This window comes from Mus musculus, chromosome 4, assembly GCF_000001635.26.
Source record: "Mus musculus strain C57BL/6J chromosome 4, GRCm38.p6 C57BL/6J".
Classification (NCBI taxonomy): Eukaryota; Metazoa; Chordata; class Mammalia; order Rodentia; family Muridae; genus Mus; species Mus musculus.
Window position 1 is genome coordinate 73712461 of NC_000070.6, and position 13725 is coordinate 73726185.

Below are 13725 nucleotides of genomic sequence, written 5' to 3' on the forward strand. Positions count from 1 at the left end.
ACTCTTTAGCAGTGCTCTCCTGTATTTCTTCAATTGAGTTATGAAAGTCCTTCTTGATGTCCTATATCATCATCATGAGAAATGTTTTTAAATATGGGTCTAGATTTTCAGTTGTGTTGGGGTGCCCAGGACTAGGTGGGGTGGGAGTGCTGCGTTCTGATGATGGTGAGTGGTCTTGATTTCTGTTAGTAGGATTCTTAAGTTTGCCTTTCGCCATCTGGTAATCTCTGAAGCTAGCTGTTATAGTTGTCTCTGGTTAGAGCTTGTTTCTCAGGTGACTCTGTTAGCCTCTATAAGCACACCTGGGAGGCTAGTTCTCTCCTTAGTTTCAGTGGGCAGAGTATTCTCTGCAGGCAAGCTCTCTTCTTGCAGGGAAGGTACCCAGATATCTGGTGTTCGAACCTGCCTCCTGGCAAAAGTTATGTTCCACTCATCAGAGGTCTTAGGGTCCCGTGCGGAATCCTGTGTGGGCCCTTGCAGGTGTCGGGCGACTCCGCTGGCAAGGCACCCTGGTGCTTGAGTGGAGTGGAAGGGACTTGTGTCCCAGGTCAGGCCCGGGTCCACTGCTTCCCTATTTACTGCAGTCTCAGGTTCCTCGTGATTGGATTGGGGCAGACGCTGTGTTCCACTCACCAGAGGTCTTAGGGTCCAATGGGGAATCCTGTGTGGGCCCTTGCGGGTGTCGGGCGACTGTGCTGGCAAGGCACCCTGGTGCTCTAAAGGCTACTTTCTACTAAGTAAAGCCCATTATGTACCAGAACTTTTACTGACTTACAGATTTGAGGTCTCAGCCAAAGTGTCCTCATTTTTTTTCATCCCTTCACTACTGGTTCTACCAGTCACTGGTTAGTGACAATCTGACTTCAGTCTTGATTCTATTCTGATTTTCAAACCTTCACTATCCTCTAGTTATCTCCTCGTTGTCAACTTCTCCTAATATCATATCCTAGAGTACATAATACCCCAAATTTGAGTCATTTGAAACAACAAGAATGCATGCGAGAGACAATCAACAGAAGAGATATTCTCCTCTATGCTTCATTTCTTAAGCCATCCAGAAAACTTACAAGTTTAATTATTCGCTGCTGCAGAACCTCTTCTCCTAAATCAGAATAAGCAATGACGCTTAAAGTTTTAAACTGAGGGAGATAAATGCACCAGGAACAATTCCAAAGCATTACAGACATGAATTCACTTAGTTCTCATGAAAACTTCATGAGAAGTGTCTGCTGTAATGCTTATTTCACTGATTAAAAACAAACAACCTCTGGCATTTAGATACCCTGTTCATTGCTCAGTTACTCTACTAGAGTATGAGGCCAAGCAAGCTGACTGCAGAGCCCATGTGGCCATTAAGACATGTTGTTTTTTAATGAATAAGCATCCTGAAAGGTTAGCCAATATCAACTGTTCATCCCTAAAAATGTGTGTACAGAGAAGCAATAGTGCACAGATTCAACAGGAGTGTAAGTGTGAGAGTGTGAGTGTGTGTGTGTGTGCGTGTGTGTGTAAAAATAATTACAGTAAAAGAATTCACTCATGAAGCAGAAAGGACATGGGAAAAGAAGAGAGATGAAGCCGAAATGTAAGTACAGTGCAATATATGAAATCCTTTTTTAAATTTTTTATTAGATATTTTCCTCATTTACATTTCAAATGCTATCCTGAAAGTCCCCTATACCCTCCCCTAACCCTGCTCCCTAACCCACACACTCCTGCTCCCTGGCCCTGGCATTCCCCTGTTCTGGGTCATATGATCTTTGCAAGACCAAAGGCCTTTCTTCCCATTGATGGCTGCCTAGGCCATCCTCTGCTACATATGCAACTAGAGACACAGTTCTGGGGGTACTGCTAAAAAGAAGGGGGGAAAAAGCTAAGAATGGCTATAGCATATCCAGCAATGTTATTAGAAAAGTCATACTATTGATCTTCCAATTTTCTCAATGCACTCCCTGCTGCCCTGTGCTGAGGTACCTAATGCACACATTCATTCATCCTTTTCTCCCACTGCTAGAATGGCATGACCAGAAAACACAAGTGCTGACAGAACACTGTCTCCTGCAGACACTGTGGAACAGCAGCTTCACAACACCCACAGAAAAGCTCAAGAAACTGCCCAGGGGCCAAAAGAAGAGCACTTTATTGTATTTTTTAAGGCACAGATTCTGTAGCTCCTTGGAAAAGTTTCATTGTTATACAATTATATTTTATGGTATTTCAATTGTTTGAAAAGATATAAACAGTAGGATGAAATACAGCTTAAAGTGTGAAAAATGCAAACCATATAAACCAAAATCATATACATAAGAGTAACTCAGTTCCCAGTTGCCTACCTGTCATATACACACTGAATTTCTTATACATATATACAACAAAAACCTACAAAACAATATTCTGAGTCTAACCACTGTATAAATATGAAAATAAGCCTTTACCCTTAACCTCAATTTTAACATTAGAGGAGGAAGGACAGTTTTATTTATTCAAATCACACAGTATTAAATAGTTAAATGTTATATAACATTGTATAAAGCAGCAAGAAGAAAAATAAATTATAAAAATTAACAGGCCTAGAAGTTAACAGTGAAAAAAATGCCTGCTTCTCCAACATTATTTTTGATAATTAATACATTATCCAATGTGTTAGAGAGTATTTAAAAGGAAGATATAGCATCGTTGGGTTTTTAAAAGTTGTCTAAGGAAAAATGAATACAAAATACATTATTTGTGAGAAATGTGTTAATATATCTAAGTAAGCTTAAGCTGAAAACATTATTTTGTCTTTACTTAAAATATAATTTAAATTTGAGAACACTTTTCAAGAAATCAAAACAGTCTCCCAAAAAATCAGATAAAAATAGTTTGATTTAGCTTTTCCTTAAACAAGTTTGTTATGTAGAGATAGTAATCTTTAATTTGAATATTTTATATTCAGATCACTAAGCTTGTCAGTCATGTCACCTAGACAACTTTCTGGTAAACACAGCTGTTCTGGCCCCTCAACTAGAGGCAAAACCCCAGGCAGAACGTCTGCATTAATAATACACCCTTGGTTACAGAGAATAGAAGACAAAAGGACTTTGGGGAAAATAAATAAAGAGAACAGGCTAGCACACATGCTAACAGAGTCTGTTCGGTGAGTGCAATCCATCAATGTATAAGACTCAGCCTTGTCTTGGAAACCCACACCTGAAGGTGAGACTAATAGCAAACTTCTAACTGTGACATATATTACAAAATGACCACCACCTCAACCTGTGTGCCAATTTCTCTGGCCATTCCTCACAATCAATGTATTCTTTTTAATCAGTAACCTTTCAGCTGAAGCTAGAAACCATTAACCACAAAATAGCAATTCCTATGTAGATACTGAAGATTCAATTTTCTTGTTAAGACCCTAGAGTATTTCTATAGGGATAAGGTATGTAACTTTTGTGTATAAATGTATCTAGTCAGTTCCCATTTATTAAAAAAATATAATGAAGCTCAAACAATTTAAAGTTTAATGACAAACATCAAAAGCACAGAAGGGTTTGTTTAAAGGAAGTGTTATTAAAAAATATCTACTATTCTATGTGTGTGGACATATCATTTGTTCACTAGAACACACATATGAAGGTTAGAGAACCACTTTCAGGAGACAGTTCTGCCCTTCCACTGTGGGGTCAGGTACAAATCTGGAGTTGGCAAGCTTGTGCAACAAGTACTTGTACTTCCTGAGACACCTCACTAGCCTAAGCAACTATTTTAGCTAAAAAAAAAGAATGCTTGAACAGATACTATACAACTTACATAAGTAACAGCGATTATTTATGTTCTGGGTAAGCTATTCAAAGCCTAGATCTATATGAACCAAGGTATCTGAGTCTCTTACTAAGAATAATCTAATTGGTTCAGGCCACTAGAAACATGTTTTTGTCGGCCCATCCTGAGTCAGATAGTGAAGCTTCTGACTCTTGGAAGACATTTTGGTCAGAAGGCACTGCAGGTTCCAGGAGAAAAACAAAACCAGTGAGGAGCAGTCACACTAGTAAGGATAGTGTCCTTTAGTCACTATCTAAAGGACAGACTCAAAGTTTTAAAGACTGGTCCTCTTTTAGATGCAGCACATTCCAAAGCTATGCTTAATAACAACCTTACATTGTTCATCAAGGAGAAAGTTAATGCTTGAAGTTAGGTGCTGAGGGGCTGGCATTATGCTACAGATAATATGTTAAACCACAGGACAATGTGAAATCGCGACAATATATTCATTTGGCAAAGTATTGTTACTTCAGTTACCATTATATTTTCCATGAAACATAATTCACATTCTCAACACTTATCCTTTTCAAATACTGAGTTTGGTGGCTTTTAGCACGACTACTGCCAGGCAGATGCCATGAGACTGTGGCCATCCTCCTAAGAAGGTTGACCATTAGTGCCAACTCCCTTCTTCCCCCAGCCTCTGGCAGTCACTATGTGAGATACCTGTTGGTGGCATAGTTCTCCCAGTAGTATGTATTATACACATCTTTACTAACATTTTCACTTAATGATTTAAGCCACAGACTTCACAGTGGTCCTTCCTGACTGTGGACCACTGCACCCTTCCCCCTTCTTAAGATGCTACAGAATCTGAAAGGCCCTAGAGAACAACTTACTTGTTTTCCAGATGGGAACATTGTAATGTGGCCTGAACAGGCACCATGTTATCAGGCTAAGCTGAGGTGCCAAATGAAACCATTCATGCTACCTTACACCAGCCATGGTTTAAAACTGTAATATATAATACACTGCCAGTTGCCTAATTCTCTGTTTTAAACCACTGAGTTCCATAATACAAATAAAGTATTATACTCTTTTGTCCAAAATTTTAAGTAAACACTGTCACAGGATAATTACAAACTACAGGTTTTCTTATAAAGCAGTGTTATAAGTGGTTTCTCAATAGCTTTGATCTGAGAAATGTTATTTTATTTTACCATATCATATTAAAAACATTAACACATTTTCTCTTAGATCTATAGGGCCAGCCATCCCAAATAGCTCACTGAGATAGAACAAAGCAAGCTTCAGGTTGCTGAGAGCGGGGAAGAACAGTGCAATTGGCCAGGCTGTGATTCCTCAGATCCCAGTGTCATATTATGCACTGCTTCATGGAGAGCCAGGGTCCCACAGTCAGTAATCTGGAAGCAAGGACTTTGTGAACACAGAACAACTGGGCTTTAGCCATTGCAACAGTTCTTCATCTGCAGTGACTTTTTAGAAGTAGACCCAGCCAGACTGGTGATAGATCTGCTGTCGTCATCCTCTGTCCTTTTCTTCACTTCCCTGGGAAATGGAGAAAACAATTACAACAAAAGGAAGCTGCTTGTTTACTTACCTGTGGAAATTAATTACAGTGCCAATAGAAAACTGACACAGTTTCCAAATGCAAAGCCTTGGTCATTTTATCATAAAACTATGTCCCATCTGTGCTGAAATTATAGGCTGTCAGCTTGAAGGCTCCGGGGAAGAGATAGATACCGAGATAAATAATTGCATGGTCACAAGTATATATCTAATACTCATGTACAATGTCTTGAAGGAACCCAGGTGCTTCTAGGGGAAGCTGACAATGGAAGAATTTCTGTGATTGTTCTAATTAAATGTCCCCCATATTCTCAAGCATTTGAAGAGTTGGTTTCTAGTTGGTAGACTGGGGATTGAACAGAGCTTTGACCTTGCTGGAGGATATCACTCAGAGCAGACTTTGAGGTTTCAAATCCTGGGTACCATTTCATGTTTGCTCTCTGCTTCCTGTTTAAGATTTATCATTTTAGATATACCTAAAGAGATATATCTACCTAATCCAAGGGCTTCCTCACCTCTGTTTCCATCTCCTGTCTTCATGCCTGCCTGACTGCTGCTATACATTTCTGCTGTAATGATAATGGACCCAAAACTCTTCCTTCTATTAAATACCTTTATCTACAAATAAACAACAGTAAGGTAGCTCAGTAGAGATGTGTGCATGCATGCGTGTATGTGAGTGTGTGTGTGTGTGTGTGTGTGTGTGTGTGTGTATCTGCGTGTGTCCCTGTGTACAAGTATATGTGTAAAAAAAAAAAAAAAAAAAACTAAGGGAGTCATACATTTGAAAGGGTGTCAGGAGGACATAAAAGGAGTTGAATCCAGGATATGGAATGATAGAAATAAGGTAAATATAGAATTCAAGTATGATATTCTCTAAAAATATTAAATTAATAATTAAAAAAAAAGAAGTGATATTCATCTCCTGTCATTTCAGCAGGGGAATTCAAGATTCAGCAATAGCATTCCCAAAGGCTAAGCAAGGCCTAAAAGAATTTGGACATTACTAGATACAAAGTTTGCTGTGTCTCCAAATTATTATTCAAATTTCAAAAAAAAATGGATTCAAGTAGAGAGGTAGGTAAAGCAAGGCCATGCAGATCGTTAGCCACATGGGAGCAGCCTGGACTTTATACTTTACAGAAAGTACAAGGTGGGGACTAAGAGCCAAACCAGAAAGTGCAGTTCTCATTATAAAGATTATTCTAGGGCTAGGGTGTATCTCAGTGGTTGAAAGCATGTGCAGCCCACACAAAGTCCAGGCCAGCTCTTCAAGAAAAACAACTGAAAAGCAAGATCAGGCAATCAAATGAACACATGTGCAGTGATTAAAGAATGTAGAGTGATTGGGTGATGGAGGAAGTCTGAGCACAAACATTTGCCTCCAAGTAGAAAATTGTAACACCCAGTCCAATTCAAGAGCAGGAGAGAGTTAAGGATAGTTTCAGCAGACATACAAACGCCCATCAATCAACAGTTCTCTAGAAGCCACGCCAAGTCAAGATCCACCTGCATGACTAGTCTTTAGCTATACTTCTGTATTATGGCTCCAAGTTATATATTTAATGTTATTAAATAATGTTAAGTTCAAAGCTGGTCTTCAATACAGAGGTGGATGCTCGCAGCCAACCATTGGGCTGAGCATGAGGCCCCAAAGGAGGAGTTAGAGAAAGGACTGAAGGAGCTGAAGGGGTTTGCAACCCCATAGAGGAAGAACAACAATATCAACCAACAAGACCTCCCAGAGCTCCCAGGAACTAAACCACTAACCAAAGAGTACACACGGAGGGATCCATGGCCCCAGCTTTATATGTAGCAGAGGATGGCCTTGTCAGGCATTAATGGGAGAGGCCCTTGGTCCTGTGAAGGTTCCATGCCTCAGTGCAGGGGAATGCCAGGGCAGGGAGACAGGAGTGGGAGGGTGGGGGGCACCCTCATAGAAGAAGAGGGAGGAGGATGGGATGGGGGGTTCTGGAGGTGAAACCAGAAAAGGGGAAAACATTTAAAATGTAAATAAAGAAAATATCCAATAAAAGAAAAAAAAGAGCTAGCAATTGACTGAGACTTAAAGTACTAAAACAGAACTAACTGTAAAAATTTTTTTTTTAAATTATCTGATTGAAGATAAGCTGGTGTTCAGTTTCTTAAATCTATGAAAAATGCAGGTATATGCTATGTTAATGACACTCTGAAAATAAAACTGGGAGTGAAGCCAGGTCATAATGCAATAAAACTTAGCAATGAAAAACCCCAGTAAGTGACAGTGATGGTTTGTTTATTCTTGGACCAGGGAGTGGCACCCTGTGGAGGTGTGGCCTTGATGGAATAGGTGTGACCTGGTTGGAATAGGTGTGGCACTGTGGGTGTGGGCTTAAGACTCTCACCCCAGTTGCCTGGAAGTCAGTCTTCCACTAGCAGCCTTTGGATGAAGATGTAGAACTCTCAGCTCTGCCTGTGCCATGCCTGCCTGGATACTGCCATGCCCCCACCTTGATAATGGACTGAACCTCTGAACCTGTAAGCCAGCACCAATTAAATGTTGTTTTTATAAGACTTGCCTTGGTCATGGTGTCTGTTCACAGCAGTAAATCCCCGACTAAGACAGAAGTTGGTACCAGGAGTGGGGTATTGCTGTGATAGGCCTGACCATGCTTTTATTTGAAAGAATGTGGATTTTTTGAACTTGGGATTTGGAACTCAGTGGAATGCTTTAAATGGAGCTTAAAGGGTCATACTAGTAGGAATATGGAGGAATTTGTTTCTGGGAGTAATTTGAACTGTATTGACCTGGCCCAAGAGATTTCAAAGGAGAAGACTTTCAGTATGTGGCATAAAGACTGTTTTTGTGGTATTTTGGTGGAGAATGTGGCTATTTTTTGCCCTTGTATGAAAAGTCTGCCTGAAGCTAAGGTGAAGAGACTTGGAGTAATTGCATTAATTGTATTGACAAAGGAAGTTTCAAAAAAGCCCAGCAGAGACTTTGTTCTCTTGTTAAGTTTCATAAAGAGAAGTTTCATAAAAAGAAGTTCTAAGCAAGCATAGCAAGCTTAGAAAGGTAAAATATAATATATATGGTTCGAGTATTAAAGGCATACCAGGAAGTGAAATGGAGCAAAATCCTGAAATAACAGATTAAGGGAATGGGACCTTGGGGCAAGATCCTACCCAGCTGAATATAGATCCAGGCATGGTAGTACACACCTTTAATCCCATGAGACAGGCATGCTGATCTCTGCATTCAAGGTCAATCTACAGAGCAAGAACCAGGATAGCCAAGCTTAGGCAGTGAAGGATTTAGAAAACATAAAGCCAGTGATAATGTAGAAGGGGATCATGTTCTAGTTCCTGTAAGCAGCAGAACTCGGCAGCTTCAGCCATGTGGCTCTGGCTCTAGAGTTAAGAATGGAAGGAACTACTGGGACAATTGATGCTGGTTAGCTGGATCTAAGAAATTAGCAGTGAATATGAAGAGACCAGCATCACTGAGGTGAAATCTTCTGGGAAGTGTTTTCTGGGAGCACAAAGAAGCTGTGTTCCAGAGATAGCCAAGGTTGTATCTCGTGCTGCAGCTGGACTTGGTAATGTATAAGAATCACCCAGGTGGTACTGGTTTTGAAGGCATGAAGGTGTCATGAAGAACAGCTGAGGCTTGGCACTGTAAGAGGTCATGGAAGGCCATTGGAGAAGGTATAGCCTCATCTGTAGTTGATGGCCCAGGACTGAAGGGGTCACGAAAAGGATTTGAGGCTTGGAACCATGAAGAGAGTCTATGAGAGGCTATTGGTGAAGCCTAGTTGGAGTGGAAAACCCCAGTGTAGTTGAGATGTCAGTACCATGGAATGATCACCAAGAACAGCAGCCGTAGTGGAGTGGATCAACCTGAGCTTAGAGTGCTACAGAGGGCAGAGCTGGAGAAGTGATGCCAGTCCTTAGGAGGAGCCCAAAAGATCAAGTGGAATGCCAGACACTGAAGCAAGAAGCTGTAACATTGAAATTGCCTTGGAGACTCAGAACCATGGGATACATGCTGAAGAAAGCTGCTAACAGGGAGTGGAACCAGCCCAGAAGAAAGCAGTTTGTCGCAGTCAATAAAGACAAAAAGGGAGTGGAGATCTGAAGACTGCTTAGACATCAGCCATGGAGATGCAGAGTTTGGAGTTTGCCCAGCTGGTTTCCTGCCTTGCTTTGGGGATTACAGTTAATTAGTTGGATGAATCTGAGAAGAGCCCTTGAACTTTGGACTTTTAACATTGTTGCGACTTCTACAGACTATGAGGACTTTGAAAGTTGGACTAAATGCATTTTGCATTATAGACTTATAGACTCATGTTTTTGAATAAGTCTATGAGGGCCAGGGAGTGGAATGTGATGGTTTGTATATTCTTGGACCAGAGAGTAGCACCCTGTGGAGGTGTGGCCTTGATAGAATAGGTGTGACCTGGTTGGAATAGGTGTGCCATTGTGGGTGTGGGATTAAGACTTTCACCCCAGTTGCCTGGAAGTCAGTCTTCCACTAGCAGCCTTTGGATGAAGATGTAGAACTCTCAGCTCTGCCTGTGCCATGCCTGCCTGGATACTGCCATGCTCCCACCTTGATGATAATGGACTGAACCTCTGAACCTGTAAGCCAGCCCCAATTAAATGTTGTTTTTATAAGACTTGCTTTGGTCATGGTGTCTGTTCACAGCAGTAAAACCCTGACTAAGACAGTGACTCATAAAAAGTCATCTGTTGTAATAGCCTAAAAGTGTACAAAAACAGCTATGACCTGACTGTCACATGAGTTTTCCATCAAAATGTATTTTCCCACCAGTTGTTTTTAAAGACATTTCTATAATAAGTGTTTTGCATGCATATGTTTGTTCACCCATATGCCTGGTACCAGTGGAGACCAGAAAAGGCCATCAGATTCCCTAGAAGTAGAGTTATCAATAGATGTTAAACACCATATGGATACCAATAACTGAATCCAGGTCCTCTGAAAGAGCAGCAAATTTTCCTAACCAATAAACAATTTTTCCACCTTGCAGACTAGTTGTTCTAAGTAAGAAAATGTGGTGTCTAAACTATGCAGCTCATATAGGAACTGACAAACAGCAATGGGCTTTCTATCTTCACTAAATAAAAACAACTTTAGTCTATAGCTTGGACGTGATTCAGATACTTTATCCATGTGATTTACTATGGTCCCATAAGACAGCTAAGCACTGGTTACTACACTGTTTAATAGAATGCAGGCTATTATAGAGAGACATATAGACTTCTAACTCTGGAAGGGACTTTGAGACCATCATATCCAGTGTTCGTTTTTATTTTACAGATAAAGATGTCTACGTAAAACAGGGATGTGTGGATGACATCAGAACTCTAGGACTACACAGTGTTCCATATAAGAAAAAATGTTGAAAGCCAGTGTAGTGGCTATTCCTGGTTGTCAACTTGGCTATATTTGGAATGAACTACAATCCAGAATTGGAAGGCTCACCAGTAACCCTTATCTGGAGGCTTGGAGATAGAAGTTTCTGATCTGGATCTTGGTATGGAGATCTTGAGGCATAGTGGCTATAGATTCCAGAAGATTAAATCTCCGAGTTCAAGGTCATCCGGGATTAAAGGTGTGGTGGAACACACCTTTAATCTGGGCTACACCTTTCCTCTGGGATTAAAGTTGTAGTGGAACACACCTTTAATCTGGGCTACACCTTCTGCTGGAAACAATATAAGGACATTGGAAGAAGGGAATCTTGCTCTTGCTCCTTCACCTGTTTGCTGTGTGAGACTAACTGCTAGATCCTTGGACTTCCATTCACAGCTACTACTGAACCATTGTTGGGAATTGGGCTGCAGACTGTAAGTCATCAATAAATTCCTTTACTATATAGAAACTATCCATAAGTTCTGTGACTCTAGAGAACCCTGACTAATACAGCCAGTGATAGGTACAGAGGAAAAAACACCTTCCACACAAGCCTGAGATCTTCAGTGTGATCCCCAGAATCCAGGTAAAGGTGAAAGGAGAGAGCCAACTCCACACATGTACAGCATGGCATGTGCAATGTTCACACTCACACACACACACACACACACACACACACACGTATGCATGCGTGACACATAGTACATGATGATAATGATGATAAAACATTTTTTAAAACTGAGCTTTTGAGGCTATTCCCCTGCAGTATGTAGGCAGCAGCTTCTTGCTATATACGGATTGTATTTCTTCTTTGAATGCTTGTGCGCAGAATCATTTTATATGTTTGAGAATGTTACATACATTTACTAGATAAGGATCCCTAATTTTAAAAATCAAAAGCATCCTAATCTGAAATGCTCCCAAGTTAAAAATGCTTTGATTATCATAACAACACCCACAAGTGTTGAAACTAAGTGAAAGGACAATGCTGACTCTTACTAAGCCTTGGCCCAGCAATTCTATAAGACCTGTGGGTTCTTTCCTACCTAAATGTGCTCCCGAAGATGCATTTTCTCTACCCAGACATCAACACAAAGACTATCACTTTAAAAAGGTAAAGCCTACTACCTGCAAAGACTTAAGTGCAAACACTGTTTTGTTGAATTTCCCCCTTCACTATATGTATTTTGTTTAGACAAAAGAGTTGCTGCTCCCAGTGGTGTCAAAGCACACAGTCCTCATTGACTTAATAGATAAAAGTATGGAAATGGCTACTATCTACAACATGTAACATTAGCTCTGGCCAAAACAAAACAAGAATCCACATGTTCAGAGACTGTACTTAAATATCCCTATTCCAGGTTATATGTAATGTCAATGCTGTTTTGCTTTAAGCAGGTGTTTTCATTGGCTGAGGTGGGAGTCCCTGGATTGTTGTTGCTAATGCCGAAATTATTCAATGACACCTAGTCTGAGCCCAAGGCACCTTCTGTTCTTTGTCACAAACAGATGTTCCTCAGACCTCTGGAAGACCCAAGGCCTGTTTCTTATCAGTTTCTTTTTTTTTTTTTTCAATTCAAGTTAGTAATCTTTTCCAAGACCACACTCCAAGCATTCTGTTGGTAGGAGTATGATTTAAAAGGTGCTATAAACCCCAGTCACTAATTAAAACATAGCAAGAAAAACTAGAAGGTCAGTTTCCACACTAATGATTCTTACATAAGTTAAAAATGACCAGAAAAAGAACTGCATGAAGAAAACTATGTACTTGTTTGTCTGTAAATAGACATTACTGCCCTTATTTAGATTTTATGAGTGTTTGGGGTTTGATAGATACATAATTCCTTTATTACAGCAAGAAGTCATGTTTCCATAAAGGGCAGAGTGTCTTAGAGTTTCTATTGCTGTTATAAAACATAATGAGCAAAAGTAATGTGAAAAGGAAAGGGTTTATTTTAGCTTACAATTCCACACCATAGTCCACCATACAAGAAAGCCAGGGGAGGAACCTGGAGGCAAGAACTGAAGTAGAAGCCACAGGTAAACACTGCTTACTGGCTTGCTTCCTAGGGTTTTCTAAACCTACTCTCTTATCCACTCCAGGACCACTTGTCCAGGATTGGCACCACACACAGTGGGCTGTGCCCTCCCACTTCAATCACCAATCAAAACAATGCTCCACACGCTTGCTTACCAAGTGTTTTGATTGTGCTGTTCTCTTCACAGAGTCTTTTGTCAAGTTGACAAAACAAAAACAAAACAAAAAAACAAAACAAAAAACAGCCTAGGGAGGACAGTAGCCTCCTTGTCAACTTAAAACACAAACACAATACTGTTACATCCTATCTGTTCTTTTCTTATTTATCCCCAAAATCTGAATAGTAGTATAACAATATAAAATACTTTTAAAATTCTAAAGTCTTTAAATTCAGACACTTTTAAAACTAAGCCTCTTTAGCACATAATTCAAAATTCAAAGTTTCTCAAAAATATCCAGTCTCTCTAAAATTCCAATGTCTCTAAATGTGGACTCCCGGGCCATGGAGGGTAGACACACAGCATAGCTCAGAGACTGAGGCCAGCTACATGTTGAAACTGCTTCTGCTTTTGATGGTCACTCCCATGGTTCTGGCACCTCTGCAGCAACTGGGCTACATTTTCACCAACAGACTCTCCTTGGCTTTCTTCAGGGACTCTGACCCTGCTACATAGTACTGAGCTTCTAGGACCCTGTCAACCTCTGGGTTTTGACTGCAACTGAAGCTGCACCTTCACCAATAGCCTCACTTGGCTTCTCATAATACCAAGCCTTAACTCCTCTCCATGGCCTTTTCATGCCTTAAGAACAAGTACCTCCTAGGAAACATAACCAAATTTAGTTGTCAGCATAAAATACAGCCTCCCCTGACAGTAGACCAGAGATTCTGTGTGTGGACCCAGAATATTTCACTTAATACATTTAGTAGGGGTTTTAA

At 40.4% G+C, this 13725-nt stretch overlaps 1 protein-coding gene across 5 annotated transcripts in view; it reads right to left on the reverse strand.

Annotated features, from left to right (window-relative positions):
• Nucleotides 1-2116: 2116 nt before the first annotated feature.
• The window catches only part of Rasef (RAS and EF hand domain containing), a 76660-nt gene continuing 65051 nt past the window's right edge, over nucleotides 2117-13725 (reverse strand). For 4 of the 5 annotated variants that reach the window (XM_006537926.4, XM_017320201.2, XM_011250042.1 and 1 more), the window contains one exon: nucleotides 2117-5313. In XM_006537926.4, the coding sequence (XP_006537989.1) occupies nucleotides 5208-5313 (106 nt within the window). In that variant the 3' untranslated portion in view covers nucleotides 2117-5207. The remainder of the gene's footprint in view (nucleotides 5314-13725) is intronic. The other variant, NM_001017427.1, reaches the window with a different exon arrangement.